This window comes from Colius striatus, unplaced genomic scaffold, assembly GCF_028858725.1.
Source record: "Colius striatus isolate bColStr4 unplaced genomic scaffold, bColStr4.1.hap1 scaffold_140, whole genome shotgun sequence".
Lineage (NCBI taxonomy): Eukaryota > Metazoa > Chordata > Aves > Coliiformes > Coliidae > Colius > Colius striatus.
In genome coordinates this window covers 1-22,697 of record NW_026908431.1, presented here as the reverse complement: position 1 = coordinate 22,697, position 22,697 = coordinate 1, and the positions used below count along the sequence as shown (strand labels likewise).

Sequence of the window (22,697 nt, the reverse complement as noted above, 5' to 3'; positions counted from 1 at the left end):
CTCCCAGTCCCCTCCCAGTCCCATCCTAGTCCCTCCCAGTCCGTCCCAGTCCCTCCCAGTCCCTCCCAGTCCCATTCCAGTCCCATTCCAGTCCGTCCCAGTCCCGTCCCAGTCCCCTCCCAGTCCCATCCCAGTCCGTCCCAGTCCCTCCCAGTCTCTCCCAGTCCCCTCCCAGTTCGTCCCAGTCCCGTCCCAGTCCCTCCCAGTCCCGTCCCAGTCTGTCCAGTCCCGTCCCAGTCTGTCCCAGTCCCTCCCAGTCCCTCCCAGTCCCGTCCCAGTCCGTCCCAGTCCGTCCCAGTCCGTCCCAGTCCGGCCGCAGCGTCGCCCCGTTGCCAGGCAGCGCCCACTCGTCAATCAACCGCACTGACCAATCAGAACGCGAGCTGTGCCGCCAGTGGGCGGGGCCTGGAGAGCCGCAAGGGGGCGGAGCCACACGGGACGGCCCCCAGCTCCCGGACCAATGGGAAGAGCGCGGGGGCGGGCTCAGGGGCGGCGCCGGCCAATCAGCGCTCGCCAGAGCCCTGCGGCAGCGGCGCGGGCGACCCCGTGCGGCCCGTCCAGAGCCGGGGCGGCGGCGGCGAAGATGGCGGCGGCGGACGGCGACGATTCGCTCTATCCCATCGCCGTCCTCATCGACGAGCTGCGCAACGAGGACGTGCAGGTACCGGTACCGGAGCCGCCGTTCGGCCCCACCGCCCTTCCCGCCGCGGCCCGGCTCCCTGCGCCCGGCCGCCGGCGCCGCTCAGAGCCGCCGCGGCTGCAACGGCCGCGCTGATTGGCTGAGGCCGCGCATCCCCCTGAGCCGCGGCTGAAACGGCCGCTCTGATTGGCTGAGGCCGCGCTCCCCCCCCTCGGCTCGGTTCTGCACGGGCGGCAGGGGGCGCCGTCGCCTTTCACCCCCTCCTCAGCCCGGCGGATGAAAGGCGCACTCCCATTGGTCGTTGGCCGCCATTCATTCTGTGAGGCGGTTCCTGATTGGTTCCGGGGCGGGTTCGGGAGGATCGGGCCGCCGGCGCCGGCCGCCATTGGCCGCCCCTACGCTGAGGGAGAAGAATCAGCCAATGGCCGGGCTCGTCTCTGCCGCGGCAGCGCTGCGGAGCCGTGAGACGCCGCCGTTGATTGGCTGATCCCGCGGCAGGGGGCTTTGCTTGGCCCCGGGGGGCGGCCGGAGCCGCCATTTTGTGCCGGGAGCCCGTGGGGGGGGGGAGGGTCCGCAGGAGGGGCTGCACTTGCCCCAAAGGAGGGTTATTTGCCCTGGGGAGGGGGATTTCCCCTCAGGAGGGGCTTCATTTGCCTCAGGATCAGCTTTATTTGCCCTGTGTGAGGGATATTTTCCCTGAGGAGAACAACTTTCCTCTCAGGAGGGGCTTCATTTGCCCCTGTGTGGGGTTTCTGCCCCAGGAGGGGGTTATTTGCCCCTGGGGGGGCAGTAGCTGACCCCTGCCCTGGGCTTTGCCCCCTCCCCTCCAGCTGCGCCTCAACAGCATCAAGAAGCTGTCGACCATCGCCTTGGCTCTGGGGGTGGAGCGAACCCGCAGCGAGCTGCTGCCCTTCCTCACGGGTAACGGGGGGGCTGGGGGCTCACACACACCCCTCACCCTCCCCAGAGCCCCCCAGAGCCCTCTGACCACCCCCCAGAGCCCTCTGAGGCCCCCCAAAGCCTCCTGACACCTCCCAAAGCACCCCGACCCTCCCCAATCCCCCCAAAGCCCCCTGACCCTCCCCAAAGCCTTCTGACCCTCCCCAACTCCCCCAGAGCCCTCTGACTCCCCCCAAAGCCCCCTGACCCCCCCAAAGCCCCCTGACTCTTCCCAAACCCCCCCAAAGCCCCCTGACCCTCCCCAACCCCCACCCTGCTCCCCCCAACACCTCCCTCTGCCCCCCGCTCCCCCCCCCAACCCTCCCCCGTTTGCTCTGGGGGTGGGGGTGTGTTTTGGGGTGAAAGAGGGTCGTTTTGGGGGTGCCAACGCCACGCCACCCCCCTGCAGACACCATCTACGATGAGGACGAGGTGCTGCTGGCGCTGGCCGAGCAGCTCGGCACCTTCACCGCCCTCGTCGGGGGGCCCGAGTTCGTGCACTGCCTCCTGGTATGGACACGCCGACCCCCAGAGCCCCCCAGATGCTCCCCAGACCCCCCTGGTGTCCCCCAGACCCCCAAGTGCTCCCCAGACCCCCCTGGTGTCCCCCAGACCCCCAGGTGCCCCCTCAGACCCCCAGATGCCCCCAGACCCCCAAGTGCTCCCCAGACCCCCCTGGAGTCCCCCAGACCCCCAAGTGCTCCCCAGACCCCCCTGGTGTCCCCCAGATGCCCCCAGACCCCTTTGTTGGGCTTTGTGGAGGGATATTGGGTTGGTTCAGGGGGATGTTGGGTCTGGTTGGGGGTCAGTGGGCGGCTCAGGGGGTCTGTGAGTGGCTCAGGGGGTCAGTGGGGACCCTGATCCCGTCAGTGGGTGTGTGAGCAGCGTGGGGGTCCCTGTACAGCCCCCCCTGGGGAGCCTGGACACAGTGGGAGGTGTTGGGGTGGCTCAGGGGGTCTGTGGGTGACTCAGGGGGTCTCTGGGTGGCTCAGGGGGTCCGTGGGCGGCTCAGGGGGTCTGTGGGGGTGTGAGCAACGCGGGGGTCCCTGCAGCCCCCCCTGGAGAGCCTGGCCACGGTGGGAGGTGTTGGGGTGGCTCAGGGGGTCTCTGGGTGGCTCAGGGGGATGTTGGGGTGGCTCAGGGGGATGTTGGGGTGGCTCAGGGGGTCCGTGGGTGGCTCAGGGAGATGTTGGGGTGGCTCAGGGGGTCAGTGGGTGGCTCAGGGGAATGTTGGGGTGGCTCAGGGGAATGTTGGGGTGGCTCAGGGGGATGTTGGGGTGGCTCAGGGGGTCTCTGGGTGGCTCAGGGGGATGTTGGGGTGGCTCAGGGGGATGTTGGGGTGGCTCAGGGGGTCTCTGGGTGGCTCAGGGGGATGTTGGGGTGGCTCAGGGGGATGTTGGGGTGGCTCAGGGGGTCCGTGGGTGGCTCAGGGGGATGTTGGGGTGGCTCAGGGGGTCTCTGGGTGGCTCAGGGGGTCCGTGGGCGGCTCAGGGGGTCTGTGGGGGTGTGAGCAGCGCGGGGGTCCCTGTGCAGCCCCCCCTGGAGAGCCTGGCCACGGTGGGAGGTGTTGGGGTGGCTCAGGGGGTCCGTGGGCGGCTCAGGGGGTCCGTGGGCGGCTCAGGGGGTCCATGGGTGACTCAGGGGGTCTCTGGGTGGCTCAGGGGGTCAGTGGGGGTGTGAGCAGCGCAGGGGTCCCTGTGCAGCCCCCCCTGGAGAGCCTGGCCACGGTGGGAGGTGTTGGGGTGGCTCAGGGGGTCCGTGGGCGGCTCAGGGGGTCTGTGGGTGGCTCAGGGGGTCCGTGGGCGGCTCAGGGGGTCCGTGGGCGGCTCAGGGGGTCCGTGGGTGTGTGAGCAGTGTGGGGGTCCCTGCAGCCCCCCCTGGAGAGCCTGGCCACGGTGGGAGGTGTTGGGGTGACTCAGGGGGTCCGTGGGCGGCTCAGGGGGTCCGTGGGTGGCTCAGGGGGTCCGTGGGCGGCTCAGGGGGTCCGTGGGTGTGTGAGCAGCGCGGGGGTCCCTGCAGCCCCCCCTGGAGAGCCTGGCCACGGTGGAGGAGACGGTGGTGCGGGACAAGGCGGTGGAGTCGCTGCGGGCCGTGTCGCACGAGCACTCGCCGCCGGACCTGGAGGGACACTTCGTGCCGCTGGTGAAGCGCCTGGCGGGGGGCGACTGGTTCACGTCCCGCACCTCGGCCTGCGGCCTCTTCAGCGTCTGCTACCCGCGCGTGTCCAGCCCCGTCAAGGCCGAGCTGCGGCAGTGAGTGCGCGGGGACACGGCCTGGGGGCACGGGCACGGGCTGGGGGGCACGGGCACGGGCTGGGGGGCACGGGCACGGCCTGGGGGGCACGGGCACGGGCTGGGGGGGCACAGACACGGGCTGGGGGCACAGACACGGCCTGGGGGCACGGGCACGGGCTGGGGGCACAGACACGGGCTGGGGGGCACAGACACGGCCTGGGGGCACGGGCACGGGCTGGGGGCACAGACACGGGCTGGGGGGCACAGACACGGCCTGGGGGCACGGGCACGGGCTGGGGGGCGCGGGGACACGGGCTGGGGGGCACGGGCACGGGCTGGGGGCACAGACACGGGCTGGGGGCACAGACACGGCCTGGGGGCACGGGCACGGGCTGGGGGCACAGACACGGGCTGGGGGCACAGACACGGGCTGGGGGGCACAGACACGGGCTGGGGGGCACATCACACTGCCTGGGGGGCACGGACACGGGCTGGGGGGCACAGACACGGGCTGGGGGGCACAGACACGGGCTGGGGGCACAGACACGGCCTGGGGGGCACAGACACACGGCCTGGGGGGCACAGACACAGCCTGGGGGCACAGACACAACCTGCAGGGCACATCACACTGCCTGGGGGACACAGACATGGCCTGGGTGGGCACATCACACCCTGGGGGGGTGCAGGCACACCCTTGGTGGCACAAACACACCCTTGGTGGTCTCAGACATGACCTTGGTGGGTCTAAACCTGTCATTGGTGGGCATAAACACACCCTTGTTGGCCCCAAACCCATCCTTGGCGGGTCTAAACCTGTCATTAGTGGCCCCAAATCCCTCTCTCACGCCCCTCACTCTGCCCCATTGCCCCCTGTGCCCCCCAACCCGTGAAGGTACCCCCCCAACCCCTGGAGGTGCCCCCCAACCCCTGAAGGTACCCCCCCAACCCCTGGAGGTGCCCCCCAACCCCTGAAGGTACCCCCCCAACCCCTGGAGGTGCCCCCAACCCCTGGAGATGCCCCCAGCCCTAGAGGTGCCCTCAGAGCCCCTGGAGGTGCCCCCAGCCCTGGAGGTGCCCCCAGCCCTGGAGGTGCCCCCCAGCCCCTAGAGGTGCCCTTAGAGCCCCTGGAGGTGCCCCCAGCCCTAGAGGTGCCCCCAGCCCTGGAGGTGCCCCCCAGCCCCTAGAGGTACCCTCAGAGCCCCTGGAGGTGCCCCCCAGCCCCTAGAGGTACCCTCAGAGCCCCTGGAGGTGCCCCCAGCCCTGGAGTGCCCCCTGAGCTGCTGCCCCTGCGCAGGTACTTCCGCAACCTGTGCTCTGACGACACGCCGATGGTGCGCCGCGCCGCCGCCTCCAAGCTGGGCGAGTTCGCCAAGGTGCTGGAGCTGGAGCACGTCAAGAGCGAGATCATCCCCATGTTCTCCAACCTGGCCTCGGACGAGCAGGTCTGGGGGGCTCTGGGGGGTGAGACCCCTCCCCATGCTCACTGACACCCCCTGGCTGGGCTCGGTGTGGCTGCTGGAGCTGTGAGCCCCACGAGGGGCTGTGGGGCAGCTGTGGGAGTGTGTGTGAAGTGGGGGGCTCTGTGGGGTGTGTGTGAGTTGAGGTGCTCTGGGGGGCTCTGGGGGGTGAGACCCCTCCCCATGCTCACTGACACCCCCCGGCTGGGCTCAGTGGCTGCTGGAGCTGTGAGCCCCACGAGGGGCTGTGGGGCAGCTGTGGGGGTGTGTGTGAGGTGGGGTGCTCTGGGGGGCTCTGGGGGGTGAGACCCCTCCCCATGCTCACTGACACCCCCTGGCTGGGCTCGGTGTGGCTGCTGGAGCTGTGAGCCCCATGAGGGGCTGTGGGGCAGCTGTGGGGTGTGTGTGAGGTGGGGGGCTCTGGGGGGACTCTGAGGGGCTCTGGGGGTGTGAGACCCCTCCCCATGCTCACTGACACCCCCTGGCTGGGCTCGGTGTGGTTGCTGGAGCTGTGGGGTGCTGTGGGGCACTGTGGGGGGCTGTGTGTGACCCCTGTGCCCCTGGCAGGACTCGGTGCGGCTGCTGGCGGTGGAGGCGTGTGTGAGCATCGCCCAGCTGCTGCCCCAGGAGGGGCTGTGGGGTGCTCTGGGGGATGTGGGGCAGCTGTGGGGCGCTGTGGGGGGCTGTGTGTGACCCCTGTGCCCGCTGGCAGGACTCGGTGCGGCTGCTGGCGGTGGAGGCGTGTGTGAGCATCGCCCAGCTGCTGCCCCAGGAGGAACTGGAGGGACTGGTGATGCCGACGCTGCGCCAGGCGGCCGAGGACAAGTCCTGGCGCGTGCGGTACATGGTGGCCGACAAGTTCACCGAGGTGGGGGCACCTGGGGGGGCTTTGGGGCAGGTTGGGGGCAGTTTGGGGCACCTTAGGGATGGTTTGGGGCAGGTTGGGGACAGTTTGGGGCACCTTGGGGGTGGTGGGACCACCTTGGAGATGGGTTGGGGCACCTTAGGGAGGGTTTGGGGCAGTTGGGGATGGTTTGGGGCACCTTGGGGGTGGTGGGACCACCTTGGGGATGGTTTGGGGCACCTTGGGGGTGGTTTGGGACAGTTGGAGATGGTTTGGGGCAATTTGGAGGTGGTGGGATCACCTTGGAGATGGGTTGGGGCACCTTAGGGGTGGTTTTGGGGTGCTGTTTTGGGGGGACACCCCTGGGGCCGCTCTGGGGCCATCCTGGGGTCCCTGTGCCCAGCTCCAGTGCGCCGTTGGCCCCGAGATCACCAAGAGCGACCTGGTGGGAGCGTTCCAGAGCCTGATGAAGGACTGTGAGGCCGAGGTGCGAGCTGCAGCCTCACACAAGGTCAAAGGTCAGCGGCCCCCTCCCCAAACCCAACCCCAAACCCCCCTGGGGGTCCCCAGCTGATCCCCCACCCCTGTGCCCCCTCCCCAGAGTTCTGCGAGAACCTGTCCCCAGACTGCAGGGAGGCCGTCATCATGGGCCAGATCCTGCCCTGCATCAAGGTGGGACGCGGGGGAGGCTCCTGGGGCGCTGGGGCCCTGTGGGGAGGGTCCTGGGGCGCTGGGGCCCTGTGGGGAGGGTCCTGGGGGTGCTGAGTCCCCAGAGGGAGGGTCCTGGGGGCGCTGAGGCCCTGTGGGGAGGGTCCTGGGGGTGCTGGGACCCCAGAGGGAGGCTCCTGGGGGTGCTGGGACACGTCCCTGGGGATGCTGGGATCCTCCAGAGGTGTTTTGGGGCACTGTGACCCCCCAGGGGCAGGTTTTGGGGTGCTGTGACCCCCCCCCCAGGGGCGGGTTTTGGGGCGCTGTGACCCCCCCAGAGGCAGGTTTTGGGGCGCTGTGACCCCCAGGGGCAGGTTTTGGGGTGCTGTGACCCCCCCCCAGGGGCGGGTTTTGGGGTGCTGTGACCCCCCAGGGGTGGGTTTTGGGGTGCTGTGACCCCCCAGGGGCGGGTTTTGGGGCACTGTGACCCCCAGGGGTGGGTTTTGGGGCGCTGTGACCCCCAGGGGCAGGTTTTGGGGTGCTGTGACCCCCCCCCAGGGGCGGGTTTTGGGGCGCTGTGACCCCCCCCAGAGGCAGGTTTTGGGGCACTGTCACCCCCAGGGGCAGGTTTTGGGGCGCTGTGACCCCCCAGGGGCAGGTTTTGGGGCACTGTGACCCCCCCAGGGATGGGTTTTGGGGCGCTGTGGGCACGTGCAGCCCCCGTGAGCCCCGGCCCGTGGCAGGAGCTGGTGTCGGACGCCAACCAGCACGTGAAGTCGGCGCTGGCCTCGGTCATCATGGGGCTGTCGCCCATCCTGGGCAAGGACAACACGGTGGAGCATCTGCTGCCGCTCTTCCTGGCGCAGCTCAAGGACGAGGTGCGGCCACCAACCGCCCCAAACCGCCCCAAACTGCCCCAAAACGGCCCCAAACCGCCCCGAAACGGCCCGAAACGGCCCCGAAACGGCCCCAGACCCCCCAAACAGCCCCGAAATGGCCCTGAAACGGCCCCGAAACGCCCCGAAACGCCCCAAAACGGCCCCCAAATGGCCCCAAAACGTTCTGAATTTCCCCCTGCTGCCCCCCAAACTCCCAAATCCCCCTGAATCGCCCCAAATGGCCCCAAATCCCCCTGAATGCCCCCAGACACCCTCAGTTTACCCCCAAACTCTCCTAAATTGCCCCCAAACCCCCTGAATCCCCCCAAATCCCCCCAAACCCCCTGAATCCCCCCAAACCTCCCCCAAATCCCCTCAAATCCCCCCTAACCCCCCTGAATCCCCCCAAACCTCCCCCAAATCCCCCCAAATCCCCCCTAACCCCCCTGAATCCCCCCAAACCTCCCCCAAATCCCCCCAAATCCCCCCTAACCCCCCTGAATCCCCCCAAACCTCCCCCAAATCCCCCCAAATCCCCCCTAACCCCCCTGAATCCCCCCAAACCTCCCCCAAATCCCCCCAAATCCCCCCAAACCCCCCTGAATCCCCCCAAACCTCCCCCAAATCCCCCCAAACCTCCCCCAAATCCCCCCTAACCCCCCTGAATCACCCCAAATCCCCCCAAATCCCCCTGAATTGCCCCAAACCCCCCTGAATCCCCCCTAACCCCCCTGAATCCCCTTAAACCTCCCCCAAATCCCCCCTAACCCCCCTGAATCCCCCCAAACCCCCCTGAATCCCCCCAAACCTCCCCCAAATCCCCCCAAACCTCCCCCAAATCCCCCCTAACCCCCCTGAATCACCCCAAATCCCCCCAAATCCCCCTGAATTGCCCCAAACCCCCCCAAATCCCCCCCAAACCCCCCTGAACCCCCGTCCCGTGCCCCGGCAGTGCCCCGAGGTGCGGCTGAACATCATCTCCAACCTGGACTGCGTGAACGAGGTGATCGGCATCCGGCAGCTCTCGCAGTCGCTGCTGCCGGCCATCGTGGAGCTGGCCGAGGACGCCAAGTGGCGCGTGCGCCTCGCCATCATCGAGTACATGCCGCTGCTGGCCGGGCAGCTGGTGAGCGCTGGGAGCCACTGGGGGGCACTGGGAGCCACTGGGAGGGACTGGGAGGGACTGGGAGGGCGTTAGAGCCGAGGGACGCGTGCGCCTCGCCATCATCGAGTACATGCCGCTGCTGGCCGGGCAGCTGGTGAGCGCTGGGGGGCACTGGGAGGGGACTGGGAGCCACTGGGAGGGACTGGGAGGGCGTTAGAGCCGAGGGACGCGTGCGCCTCGCCATCATCGAGTACATGCCCCTGCTGGCCGGGCAGCTGGTGAGCGCTGGGGGGCACTGGGGGGCACTGGGAGCCACTGGGAGGGACTGGGAGGGACTGGGAGGGCGTTAGAGCCGAGGGACGCGTGCGCCTCGCCATCATCGAGTACATGCCGCTGCTGGCCGGGCAGCTGGTGAGCGCTGGGAGCCACTGGGGGGCACTGGGAGCCACTGGGAGGGACTGGGAGGGCGTTAGAGCCGAGGGACGCGTGCGCCTCGCCATCATCGAGTACATGCCGCTGCTGGCCGGGCAGCTGGTGAGCGCTGGGGGGCACTGGGAGGGGACTGGGGGGCACTGGGAGGGACTGGGAGCCACTGGGAGGGACTGGGAGGGCGTTAGAGCCGAGGGACGCGTGTGCCTCGCCATCATCGAGTACATGCCCCTGCTGGCCGGGCAGCTGGTGAGCGCTGGGAGCCACTGGGGGGCACTGGGAGCCACTGGGAGGGACTGGGAGGGACTGGGAGGGCGTTAGAGCCGAGGGACGCGTGCGCCTCGCCATCATCGAGTACATGCCGCTGCTGGCCGGGCAGCTGGTGAGCGCTGGGAGCCACTGGGAGGGACTGGGAGGGACTGGGAGGGCGTTAGAGCCGAGGGACGCGTGCGCCTCGCCATCATCGAGTACATGCCCCTGCTGGCCGGGCAGCTGGTGAGCGCTGGGGGGCACTGGGGGGCACTGGGAGCCACTGGGAGGGAATGGGGGGCACTGGGAGGGACTGGGGGGCACTGGGGGGCACTGGGAGGGACTGGGGGGCACTGGGGGGCACTGGGAGGGACTGGGGGGCACTGGGAGGGAATGGGGGGCACTGGGAGGGACTGGGAGGGAATGGGGGGCACTGGGAGGGACTGGGGGGCACTGGGGGGCACTGGGAGGGAATGGGGGGCACTGGGAGGGACTGGGGGGCACTGGGAGGGAATGGGGGGCACTGGGAGGGACTGGGAGGGCGTTAGAGCCGAGGGACGCGTGCGCCTCGCCATCATCGAGTACATGCCCCTGCTGGCCGGGCAGCTGGTGAGCGCTGGGGGGCACTGGGGGGCACTGGGAGGGGACTGGGAGGGGACTGGGAGGGGGCTGGGAGCCACTGGGATGGAACAGGAGCCACTGGGAAGGACTGGGAGGGACTGGTAAGCTGGGAGAGTAGTGACAGGGACTGAGAGGCACTGGGAGGGGAGTGGGGGGACACTGGGATGTGCTGGGACACATGGGGTTTGTACAGGAGGAGTAGTACTGGTCCATACTGGTCCATACTGGTTTGTGTTGTTCTGTACTGGTCTGTACTGGTTTATACTGGTGTCTTTCTGCAGGGTGTGGAGTTCTTTGACGAGAAGCTGAACTCGCTGTGCATGGCCTGGCTGGTGGACCATGGTCAGAGCCCGGACTGGGAGCAACTGGGAGGGACTGGGAGGGACTGGAAGCGACTGGGAGGGACTGGGAGCAACTGGGAGGGACTGGAAGCGACTGGGAGGGACTGGGAGGGACTGGGAGGGGGTGGTTACTGGTATTGGGGGTCAGTTACTGGTGTCTGGGGGTCCCTGTTGGCTCCCTTGGGGGGGTTCCATTGCCCTTACTGGTGCTTACTGGTGGTACTGGTGCGTTCCCAGTTTACGCCATCCGCGAGGCCGCCACCAGTAACCTGCGCAAGCTGGTGGAGCGCTTCGGGCAGGATTGGGCCCAGAGCACCATCGTGCCCAAGGTGCTGAACATGGCTGCGGACCCCAACTACCTGCACAGGATGACGACCCTGTTCTGCATCAACGTGAGACTGGGGGCACTGGGAGGGACTGGGAGAGGGTGCTGGGGGCACTGGGAGGGAACGGGGGGCACTGGGAGAGGGTGCTGGGGGCACTGGGAGGGACTGGGGGGAACTGGGAGAGGGTGCTGGAGTTTATTGGGAGTACTGGGGGCTGGTTACTGGTGTGACTGGTGCAGGTGCTGTCGGAGGTGTGTGTCCCTGTGCTGTGTGTGGGCTGTGTGTGGGTGGTTACTGGTGTTACTGGTGCAGGTGCTGTCGGAGGTGTGTGTCCCCGTGCAGTGTGTGGGTGGTTACTGGTGTTACTGGTGTTACTGGTGTGACTGGTGCAGGTGCTGTCGGAGGTGTGTGTCCCCGTGCTGTGTGTGGGTGGTTACTGGTGTTACTGGTGTGTTACTGGTGTTACTGGTGTGACTGGTGCAGGTACTGTCGAAGGTGTGTGTCCCCGTGCTGTGTGTGGGCTGTGTGTGGGTGGTTACTGGTGTGTTACTGGTGTTACTGGTGTGACTGGTGCAGGTGCTGTCGGAGGTGTGCGGTCCCTGTGCAGTGTGTGGGTGGTTACTGGTGTTACTGGTGTGTTACTGGTGTTACTGGTGTTACTGGTGTGACTGGTGCAGGTGCTGTCGGAGGTGTGCGGGCCTGACGTGACGCGCGCCCAGCTGCTGCCCACGGCGCTGCGGATGGCGTCTGACCCCGTGGCCAACGTTCGCTTCAACGTGGCCAAATCCCTGCAGCGCATCGGCCCCGTGCTGGACGGCGGGTACGCACCAGTACGGACCAGTACGGACCAGTACGGGCCAGTATGGGCCAGTATGGGCCAGTACGGGCCAGTACAGACCAGTATGGGCCAGTACGGACCTGTACAGACCCGTATGGACCAGTTCTGAGCAGTACGGTCTAGTACAGGAGGCCAGTACAGACCAGTATGGACCTGTGTGGTTCAGTGCAGACCAGTACAGGCCAGTATAGACCAGTACAGACCAGTACAAACCTGTACAGGCCAGTACGGACCAGTATGGATCAATATAGATCTGTATGGACCAGTACAGGCCAGTGTGGACCACTGAGCAGTATGGGCCAGGCCAGTCCAGAGCAGTACTGACCAGTATGGGCCAGTACAGACCAGTAGTGGCCTCCCATGGGATGGCCCAGGGCCACAAGGGGCTGGGAAGCCCAGTATGGCCCCAGTGTGGCAGTGGGACGCCCCCAGTGTGGGCCCACTACAAACTGGGACTCCCAGTACGCCCATAGCCCCACCCCACTATGTCCCAGTGCTGCCCAGTAAGTCCCAGTGCCCCTCCCAGTTTGCCCCAGTCCCATCCCAGCCCCCTCCCAGTCTGCCCCAGTCCCTCCCAGTCCCATCTCAGCTCCTCCCAGTGCCTCCCAGTCTGCCCCAGTCCGTCCCAGTCCCCTCCCAGCCCCCCCCAGTCCGTCCCAGTGTGCCCCAGTTTGCGCTGGTGCCGCAGGACGCTGCAGGCCGAGGTGAAGCCGGTGCTGGAGAAGCTGACGCAGGATCAGGACGTGGACGTCAAGTACTTCGCCCAGGAGGCGCTGAGTGGTGAGCACTGGGAGGGACTGGGAGGCACTGGGAGGGCACTGGGAGCACTGGGAGGGACTGGGAGGGCACTGGGAGGGCACCAGGAGCACTGGGAGGGGGGCTAAGGGGCATGCTGGGACATACTGGGCAGGACTGGCACATACTGGGGGGGGCACTGGGACATACTGGGACATGGTGGGAGGGGGGTAGGGGCACTGGGGACATACTGGAACATGGTGGGAGGGGGCTAGGGGCACACTGGGGGGCACTGGGACATACTGGGACATGGGAGGGGGGTAGGGACATACTGGGGGGCACTGGGACATACTGGGACATACTGGGACATGGGAGGGGGGTAGGGGACACACTGGGAGGCACTGGGACATACTGGGACATGGTGGGAGGGGGCTAGGGGCACACTGGGGGGCACTGGGACATACTGGGACATACTGGGAGGGCCTGTGGGGGGGTCGGGGGGTCGTTGTGACCCCCTGTTCCCCTCCCCCCCCCCAGTGCTGTCTCTGGCCTGAGCCCCCCCCAGCCTGGCACCGGCCCCTCCCCCACCCCCGGAGCCCCCCCGCGGCCCCTCCCCCCGCATTACAACGAGTCTGTTGATTAAGCACAAGGAGCCTGGTCGTTAATTACTGGGGGGGGGGGAAGGGCGGGACGCCCAGAAATGGGGAGAAATGGCCCCAAAAGGGGAGGAATTGCCCAAAATGGAGAGGAATTGCCCCAGAAGGGTGAGAATTGCCCAGAAGAGGGGAGAAATGGCCCCAAAATGGGAGGAAATGCCCCAAAATGGGGAAGAATTGCCCCAAAAAGAGAAGAAATTGCCCCAAAAGTGGTGGAGATGCCCCAGAACTGGGAGGAAATGCCCCAAAAAGGGGGAAGAGTTGCCCTGAAATGGGGAGAAATTGCCCCAAAATGAGAGGAAATGCCCCAAATGGGAAGGAATTGCCCAAAATGGAGAGGAAATGCCCCAAAAGGGGGAGAATTGCCCTGAAAAGGGGGAGAAATGGCCCCAAAAGAGGGGAAGTGGCCCCAGAGCGGAGCGAGTGCAGCGCCACGGCGTGGGGAAACCGCCCCGAAAAGGGGGGGAATGAGCTGGGATCTTCCAGCCCCCCCAAAATGAGCTTGGGCTGCCCCGAACACCCCCCCAAAAACGACTTGGGGTGCTCCAACCCCCCCCGAAACCACTTTGGGACGCTCCAACCCCCCCCATGACTTGGGATGATCCAACCCCCCCCCATTAACCACTTTGGGACATTCCCCTCCCCCCGAAATCACTTTGGTATGTCCCAACCCCCCCCCAAATGATTTGGGATGATCCACCCCCCCCCCCCCGTGTAACAACTTGGTATGTCCCAACCCCCCCAAACCACTTTGGGACGCTCCAACCCCCCCCCCAAACGACTTGGTATGTCCCCAATCCCCCCCCAAATGACTTGGGACCCCCCAAAACCCCTCCCAGACCCCCCCCAAACCCCCCTTTTAACCCCGAGACCCCCCCAAATACCCCCCAAGAGTCCCCCAAGTCCCCTCCCCCACCCCCAGATCCCCCCAGAACCCCCCCAGGACACCCCAACCCCCCCTTGCACCGTTTCAAACCCCGAGACCCCCCCCAGAGACGCCCCAAACCCCCCCTTTTTGGTCCCGAAGCCGCCGCGTTGGTTTCGCCCGTTTCCAAGATGGCGGACGAGGCCCCTCCCCCACCTCTGACGTCACCGGCGGGGGCTGGGGTGGGGGAGGGAAACGCCGCCACGCGATTGGTCGGAGCCGAGGCGCGACGGGCCAATGGGGAAGCGCGATGCTGGGAGGTGGCGGCGGGACGAGACGGGAGAGAGAGAGACGGGAGGTGAGGGGGGGGCTGGGGCGGCCGGGGGGGCCCGGGGGGTCCTGGGGGCGATTGGGGGGGTTCTGAGGGGGTAAAAGGGACGGGAGGGGGTCTGGGGGGGCTAAAAAGGGTCCGGGGAGGGCCTGTGGGGGTCCTGGGGGGGGGTAAGTGGGGTCTGGGGGGGATTTCGGGGGGTTCTGGGGAGGTAAAACGGGTCTAGGGGGGTAAATGGAGTGTGAGGGAGATTTGGGGGTGTAAAAGGGGTCTGGGGGGGTCCTGGGGGGGGTAAAAGGGACGGGAGGGGTCTTGAGGGGGGTAAAAGGGGTCTGGGGGGTATTTGGGGGGATCCTGGGGGGGGACAAGGGACGGGAGGGGTCTTGGGGGGGGTAAAAGAGGTTTGAGGGGGGCCTGGAGGAGTCTGGGGGGGTCCTGGGGGAGTAAAAAGGGATCTTGGGGGGGAATTGGGGGGTAAAAGGGGTCTGGGGGGGGGCCCAGGGGGGTCCTGGAGGGGAAAAGGGGTCTGGGGGGGTCTTGGGGGGGGTAAAAGGGATCTGGAGGGGTCTGGGGGCAAATTGGGGGGGTTCTGGAGGGGTAAAAGGGGTCTGGGGGGGATTTGGGGGGCTGCTGCTGCCCCTCCCCCATCTCACCACATTTCCTTTTCTCCCCCCCCCCAAGATTTTCTCCCCCCCCAAATCCCCCCAAAGCCCCTCCCCCACCCCCCAACCCCCCCCAAAAGCCCTTGTAACCCTTCCAAGCCTCGAGACCCCCCGAAACACCCCAAAAGCCCCCAAACCACCCTTTGACCCCTTGTTAACCCCCAAAACCCCCCGAATCCCCCTTTTAACCCCTGGTTAACCCTTTGTTACCCCTTTACTCTCCTGTTCCCCCCTTTTAACCCCTCACCAGCCCCTTTTAACCCCTTATTCTCCCTTTAGTCCCCTTTCAGCCCCTTATTACCCCCTTTAGCCCCCTTTTAACCCCCCTCTTTCCTCTTTTATCCCCTTGTTACCCCCTTTAACCCCTTATTACCCCCTTTCAGCCCCTTTAACCCCTCTCTTTCCCCTTTTAACCCCTTGTTACCCCTTTTTCATCCCCTTGTTACCCCCTTTCAGCCCCTTTCACCCCTCTCTTTCCCCTTTTAACCCCTTGTTACCCCTTTTTAGCCCCTTTAACCCCCCTTTCACCCCTCTCTTTCCCCTTTCATCCCCTTATTACCCCCTTTCAGCCCCTTTCACCCCTCTCTTTCCCCTTTTAACCCCTTGTTACCCCTTTTCATCCCCTTGTTACCCGTTTCAGCCCCTTATTTCCCCTTTCAGCCCCTTTCACCCCCTCTCTTTCCCCTTTTAACCCCTTGTTACCCCTTTTCATCCCCTTGTTACCCGTTTCAGCCCCTTATTTCCCCCTTTCAGCCCCTTTCACCCCTCTCTTTCCCCCTTTAACCCCTTGTTTCCCCCTTCAGCCCCGTTAACCCCTGTTTCCCCCCCTGCCCCGTTCCCCCCGTCCCGGCCATGGCGACGCCGCCGCCGCCGGCGCTGCTGTACCTGCAGCCGCGGGTACCTGTGCTCCGACTGCGGCCACCCGTCGCCCACGCTGGAGGCCGCCGTCCTGCACCACCAGAGCCACGTGCCGGCGCCGCAGTTCCAGCTGCTGGCCGTGCCCTCGGCGCCGTCCCCCGCGGCGCCCAGCCCGCCCCCCGGCGCCCCTCAGCCCGACGGCAGCCAGTACCAGTGCCTGGAGTGCGGCCAGCTGCTGCTGTCGCCCCGGCCAGCTGCTGGAGCACCAGGAGATGCACCTCAAGCTGCTGAGCCACGAGCCGCCCCCTGGCGCTGGCCGCCTCGGCAAGCGCGGTGGCCGCCCCCTGCGCGTCCCCCAAGGCCGCCAGAGCCTCCGGCCAGATCCACTACGAGTGCGTGGAGTGCAAGGCGCTGTTCGCGGAGCAGGAGCTGTGGCTGGCGCACCGGCAGGGCCACCGGGCGGAGCCGCCGGCAGCCGCGCCCCCCGCTGGCCCAGCCCCCGACGCTGGTGGACCTGGAGCACTCCTACCCCAAACCCGACGACGACGACGCCGCCGGCCGGCGGCCACCAAGGAGCCGGTGGAGACCGTCCAGCTGCTCCTGTACGAGTGTGGCGACTGCCTCCAGCTCTTCCCGAGCCCCAAAGACTTCCTGGACCACCAGAGCAGCCACTTGGTAGCCCAGGGGAGGGAGGAGAGCCAGGAAGGCGGCTACCAGGTGGCCGAAGGGGGCTACCAGGTGGCCGAAGGGGGCTACGAGGTGGCTGATGCCGCCCAGGGCCCCGAGGAACCTGCCGGCAAGGCCGGGGACGGCGGCTACCAAGCGGCTGGAGGCGGCTACCAGCCCGGGGAAGGCGGCTGCCCAAGCCCAGGACGGTGGCCACCTCCCCGCCGACGCTAGCCACGCCCCTCCCGACGGCAGCCACCCCCTTCCACCCCCCCCCGACCCCCCGGCCGCCGGCCACCCCCAGGCCGGCAGCGGGCCAGCCCTGCCCCGAGTGCCAGCGCCCCTTCGCCACCCCCCGGCAGCTGCAGCGGCACCTCCGCGGCCACCAGCGCGGCGCCTTCGCTTGCCCCCTGTGCAGCGGCAGCTTCCCCTCGCCCCACGCCCTGGAGCAGCACCTGGCAGCCACGACGGCGACTCCAAGTTCCTTTGTCTCGACTGTGGCTCCGCCTTTGACACCGAGACCCTGCTGGTGGCCCATCGGCGCCTGCACTCGCCCAACCCCCTGCACCGCTGCCCCTGCGGCAAAACCTTCGCCAACACCACCAAGTTCCTGTACCACCGCCGCTCGCACCCGCCCGGCGCGCTCGCCACGCCCCCCGCCTCGGTGGCCGCCGCCCTCGGGCCGCTCGCCCCAGCCCTGGCGGCTCCGTTGGTCGCCAACGCGGCGCGTTCGGAGGAGCCGCCGCCTCAGACCCGGCGGGAAACGCGGCGGGATTGGCGGGAAGCTCCGTCCTGGCGGGAAACGGGCGCGGCGCGGCGGGAAACGCCCCGGGCGCGGCGGGAAACGCCCCGGGCGTGGCGGGAAGCTCTAGTTTGGCGGGAAACGCCCCCAGCGCGGCGGGCGCCGCCCCCGGCCCCTTCCCCACGCCCCCCGGAGCCGGCGGGCGCCTCCGCCAGCCCCGAGCCCGCCTCCCCGGACCCCGCCGCCCCCCACCGCTGCCCGTCGTGCGGCAAAGCCTTCGCCAAGCCGCACCAGCTGTCGCGCCACCAGCGCTTCGTGCACCGCTCCGAGCGCCGCCACCCGCTGCCCCGACTGCCCCAAGACCTTCAAGAAGGGGGTCGCACCTGCGCACGCACCTCCTGACCCACACCGGCGAGCGGCCGTTCCCCTGCGACTCCTGCCCCCAGGGCGTTCAACTCGCAGGCGAACCTGCTGCGGCACCGGCTGACGCACACCGGGGAGCGGCCCGTACGAGTGCCCCACGTGCAGGAAGCGCTTCGCGCAGTCCTCCACGCTGCGCCAGCACCTCTTCGTGCACACGCGGCGCTACCCCTACGCGTGCGGCGACTGCGGCGGCCGCTTCCACCGGCCGCACCCGCCTGCTGCTGCACCGCTTCCACCACACGGGCGAGTACCCCTACAAGTGCCCGGACTGCGGGCTCTCCTTCCTGCTCCGGCGGCTGCTGGAGGTGCACAGGTCGGTGGCCCACGCCGGCGGCCAGGCCCACCCCGTGCCCCAGCTGCGGCGCCGCCTTCGTGAGCCCGCTGCAGCTGCGCGACCACCGCTGCCCGCCCCGCGCCGGCGCCCCCCGCTTCGAGTGCGGCGTGTGCGGCAAGAAGAGCTCGTCGCCGTCGCGCCTCAGGGCGCACCAGGAGACCCACGAGGGCCGCCGCGCCCCCGGCGCCGCCCCCCGCGCCCCCGGCCGGCCCCCGCCGCGCCCGCGCCCCGGCCCAAGAACTACGAGTGCGGCGAGTGCAAGAAGCGCTTCAGCACCGAGACGTCGCTGCAGGTTGCACCGGCGCATCCACACGGGCGAGAGGCCGTACCCCTGCCCCGAGTGCGGCAAAGCCTTCCGCCAGTCCACGCACCTCAAGGACCACCGGCGGCTGCACACGGGCGAGCGGCCGTTCAGCTGCCCCGAGTGCGGCAAAGCCTTCGCCATCGGCCGTGCGCCTGGCCGAGCACCGGCGCATCCACACGGGCGAGCGGCCGTACCGCTGCCAGCTCTGCCCCAAGGCCTACCGCTCCTTCTCCAACCTCTGGAAGCACAGGAAGCTGCACCAGGCCGAGCCGCGGGAGCCGCCGGGGGGCGCCGCCGGGGCCGCGCTGCCCGTGCTGGAGACCGCGGAGATGGACCCCGGCGCCGGGGGGGGCGAGGAGGGGGGCGGCGGCGTGGCGGGGGAAGGGTTAAAACTGAGCACGGGCCCCTCCCCGGGTCAGTGCCCGCCCCCAGCTCCCATCGAATCGCCCTTCGCGTCGGCTCTGCTTGACCAATAAAGCAAGGAAGGGGTTAACGGTGGCGGCGTCGTGGCGAGGGAGGGGTTAAACGGAGGAGGGAGACCCCACAAAATGCACCCCCGCCCCCCAAATCCCGCCCCAAATCCACCCAATCCCCCCCCCCAGACACCATAAAGGAGGGGGAAAGGGTTAACGGTGGTGGCGTCGTGGCGAGGGAGGGGTTAAACGGAGGAGGGAGATCTCCAAAATGCACCCCCACCCCCGAAAACCCGCCCCAAATCCACCCACCCCCACCCCCAGACACCATAAAGGGTTAATGGTGATGTCGTCGTGGCGAGGGAGGGGTTAAACCGAGGAGGGAGACCCCCAAAATGCACCCCCCGCCCCCCAAATCCACCCACCCTCACCCCCAGACACCATAGAGGAGGGGAAAGGGTTAACGGTGGCGGCGGCGTGGCGAGGGAGGGGTTAAACCGAGGAGACCCCGCCCCCAAACGAAGCCCCGCCCCCAACGCCCCGCCCGGTCAATGGGAGGGGAAGGGTTAATGGTGACGTCACGGCGGCGGGGGCGGGGTTAAACCGAGGCGACCAATGAGGTTCAAGGGTTGGCGATGACGTCACGGCGGCGGGGGAGGGTTAATTAGCGTTAATTAGAGGGGATTGGTGGCAGAGCGGCGAGTGAGGGGTTAATGGGGGTTAGTGGGGGGGTAATGAATGAGAGCAATTAGTGGGGTAATTAAGGGGGCGATTGAGGGAGGTTAATTAATGGGGAGGTTAATTAATGGGGGATTATTTAATGGGGTAATTAGTGGGAGATAAATAATGGAGGATTAATTAATTAAAGATTATTTAATGGAGTGATTAGTGGGGAGTAATTAAGGTGGGTAACTAATGGTGGCACATAATGAGGTAATTAAGGTGGGGTAATTAAGAGGTTAATTAAGGAGGTAAGAGGGAGCTAGAGGGGTAATTAACTGCCCCAAAGGGTGTTAATTGCCTCCCTAAAGGCTCAATTGCCCCCCAGAGCCTTTAATTACCCCCCCAGATGCTTAATTACCCTCTTTACGCCTTAATTACCCCCCCCAGAGCCTTTAATTACCCCCAGGAGTGGTTAATTATGCCCGTTAACCCTTAATCACCCTCCCAAAGCCCTTTAATTACCCGGGGGGGGGTTAATTACCCCCTTGAGCCTTAATTACCCCCCAAAGCCTTTAACTGCGCCTCGGAGGTGTTTAATTACCCCCTCAAAGCCCTTAATTACCCCCGGGGGGGGTTTAATTACCCCCCCACCCCTTGGCCCCGCCCCCTCGCTCCCATTGGCTCCTTCCCTTGGCCCCGCCCCCCCCGGACGCTCCCACGCGCGTATCAAAGCGGGGGGGGGCCTCATCCCTCCTTTTTCCCCTCCCCCCCTCGGTCCAAACCATCTCGGGGGGGGAGTTCAATCCACGACCCCCCCCCCTTTTCCCCTCCCCCACCTCCCCCTCCCCCCAATTTTGAGGGGGAGGGGGGGGAAAGAAGGAGGGGAGACCCCCCCCCCAAACCGTCCCCCCCCCTCCCCGTATCTTGTGCGGCCCATCCCGAAGCCCCCCCCCATCATTCACCGCCCCCCCCTCCCAAATTCCCCCCCCCCCTTTTTCCCGGCCGCCGCCGCCGCCGCAACCGGGGCGGACGAGAAACGGCTCGAAGCCCCCCCCTCCCCCTCCCCCCCTCTATTCCCCCCCCCTTTTTCTCCCCTTCCCCCCCCCCACCCCCAGCACCCCCCAAATCCCCCCCCCAAATCAACCCGGTGCTGGGGGGGGGGCTGCGGCTGGTGAGTAACTGGGGGGGGGGGGCGGGATAAAGGGGGGTCCGGGGGAGGGTAATGGGGGGGGGCGTGGGAAGGGGGGGGGGGGCTGCGCTTCATCCTTTGGACCCCCCCCTCAATCCAAAATAGGGGAGGGGGGGGGGAGATTCGGTACCCGGAGCTCGACACCCCCCCCCCCCGTTGGGATTTGGATCGTTCCGCTCGGTTCTGTCCCCCCACCCCCACCCCCAGCGACCCCCCCATCGGGATCGACCCCCCCCACCCCCCAAAATCCGGCCCCAGCCCCCGGTAACGGAGCGAGACCCCCCCCATCCCCCCCCCCAAAGCCTGGATTTGGATCCTTCCGCCGGTACCGGAGAGCGACCCCCCCCCCAAAAGCCTCCCCGCCCCCCCCGTCACCTTCCTCCTCCTCAGCATCGTCTTCCTCCGCCTCATCACCTCGGCATCTGGATCCATCCGCCGGTACCGGAGCCCCCCCCCCGGGATCCGACCCCCGACCCACGACCCTCGGTACCGGAGCCGCCCCCCCCAGCGCCGGGATCGACCCCCGGGATCCGGCCCCATCCCCCCGGTACCGCGATCCGGCCCCATCCCGGAGCCCCCCCCGGGGTCCGGATCGATCCGCCGGGATCCACCCGGGGTCCGGATCGATCCGCCGGGATCCGACTCGCTCCCAGGATCGGGTCCCGTCCCCCGGTACCGGGATCCGACCCCCGACTCCCTCCCCCGGTACCGGAGCCCCCCAAGATCCGGCCCCGTCCCCCCCGGTACCGGGATCCAGCCCCATCCCAGAGCCCCCTGGATCCGGTACCGGAACCCCCCCTCGGGATCCGGATCGGGCCCCCGGGATCCACCCCCGGGATCCGGATCGGGCCCCCGGGATCCACCCCCGGGATCCGGCCCCATCCCCCGGTACCGGGATCCGACCCCCTCCCCCATCCCGGAGCCCCCCAGATCTGGTACCGGAGCCCCCGGGATCCGGATCGAGCCCCCCGGGATCCACCCCCGGGATCCGGCGCCATCCCCTCGGTACCGGAGCCCCCGGGATCGGGCCCCCCCCCGGGATCGGGCCCCATCCTCCCCCGGTGGCGGGATCGGGCCCCTTCTCCCGGTACCGGAGCCCCGGGATCGACCCCCAGGATCCAGCTCCATCCCCGGTACCGGGATCCGACCCCCGGCCCCATCCCGGAGCCCCCAGATCCGGTACCGGGGATCCCCCCCGGGATCGACCCCTGACCCCCTCCCCCATCGCCCGGGACCGGGATCGGGCCCCTCGGGATCGGGAGCCCCCCCCCCCCCCCCCGGTACCGGAGCCCCCGGGATCCGCGCCCGGGATCCGGCCCCATCCCCCCCCCCCGCTACCGGAGCCCCCCGGGATCGACCCCCAGGATCGGTCCCACCCCCGGTACTGGTCCCAGTTCCCTCCCCCAGTCCCGGGGTGGGGGGGTCCCCAAACTGGGAGGGAGGGGGTTAAAATTGGGGGGAGGGTCCCCAATACAGGGGGGTCTCTAATTGGGGGGAGGGGTCCTCAAATCAGAGGAGAGGGTCCCCTAAATTTGGGGGGGTCCCCAACTGGGGAGAGGGTCCCAAATTGGGGGGGAGGGTCCCAAATTGGGGGTGCCAGATTGAGGAGGGGGTCCCTAAGTTGAGGAGGGGGTCCCTAATTGAAGGAGTGGTCCCAAATTCGAGGGGGGTCCCTAATTGGGGGAGGTCCTTCATTGAGGGGAGTGGTCTTAAATTGGGGGAAGGGGGGTCCCTAATTGGGGAGGGGTCTCAAATTGGGGAGGGGTCCCTAACTGGGGGGGGAGTGTCCCCAAATTAGAGGAGGGGGGATGTCCTCAATTGGGGAGGGTCCCAAATCGAAGGGGAGGGTCCTCGAATAGGCTCCTGGCGGCTGATTTTGGGGAGGGGGCGACTTTGGCTGGGGGTGGGGGAATTGGGGGGGGGTGGTCTCCCTTGGCCACGCCCCCTGGCCACGCCCCTCCCCCCGTTGCCCGGCAGCAGCATCCGGTTGCCTGGCAACGGGGATAACGGGGGATGCTCCAAAAACGGGACCCCCCCCCTCAATTTAAGGACCCCCCCCGACACCCCAAAGCACCCCCCAACCCTTGGGACCCTCCTCTAAGAGGAGGAGCCCCCCAAACCCCCAGGAACCCCCCCAAAACCTCCTGGGACCTTCCCAAACTGAGGCCCCCTCCCCCCACCCACCCCTGGGGTTTTGGGGGGTCCTGGGGGGAGGTTTGGGGGGTCCCAGGGACTTGGGGGGTCCTGAGGGGGTTTGGGAGTATCTGGAGGGTCTGAGGGGGGTCTGAGGGGGATTTGAGGGGCTCA

The 22,697-nt window shown here is 67.7% G+C and overlaps 2 protein-coding genes across 2 annotated transcripts; both read left to right on the top strand.

Moving 5' to 3' along the window:
* Nucleotides 1-543: 543 nt before the first annotated feature.
* On the top strand, nucleotides 544-12,933 carry PPP2R1A (protein phosphatase 2 scaffold subunit Aalpha). The gene is made up of 15 exons (XM_062019736.1): nucleotides 544-661; nucleotides 1,471-1,561; nucleotides 1,989-2,089; nucleotides 3,599-3,831; nucleotides 5,108-5,255; nucleotides 5,983-6,138; nucleotides 6,518-6,632; nucleotides 6,716-6,786; nucleotides 7,506-7,640; nucleotides 8,593-8,766; nucleotides 10,326-10,386; nucleotides 10,623-10,777; nucleotides 11,389-11,531; nucleotides 12,238-12,329; nucleotides 12,822-12,933. Exons 1-15 carry the CDS (start codon nucleotides 584-586, stop codon nucleotides 12,836-12,838), a joined length of 1,770 nt encoding a protein of 589 aa, XP_061875720.1. The 5' UTR covers nucleotides 544-583; the 3' UTR covers nucleotides 12,839-12,933.
* Nucleotides 12,934-14,102: 1,169 nt separating this feature from the next.
* Nucleotides 14,103-18,618, top strand: ZNF574 (zinc finger protein 574). The gene is given in 14 exon segments (XM_062019734.1): nucleotides 14,103-14,163; nucleotides 15,602-15,878; nucleotides 15,956-16,424; nucleotides 16,427-16,775; nucleotides 16,778-17,403; nucleotides 17,405-17,437; nucleotides 17,439-17,504; nucleotides 17,506-17,568; nucleotides 17,570-17,698; nucleotides 17,700-17,831; nucleotides 17,833-18,025; nucleotides 18,028-18,116; nucleotides 18,118-18,267; nucleotides 18,269-18,618. Coding segments are annotated over 14 exon segments (2,970 nt in total). The 3' UTR covers nucleotides 18,602-18,618.
* Nucleotides 18,619-22,697: the final 4,079 nt, after the last annotated feature.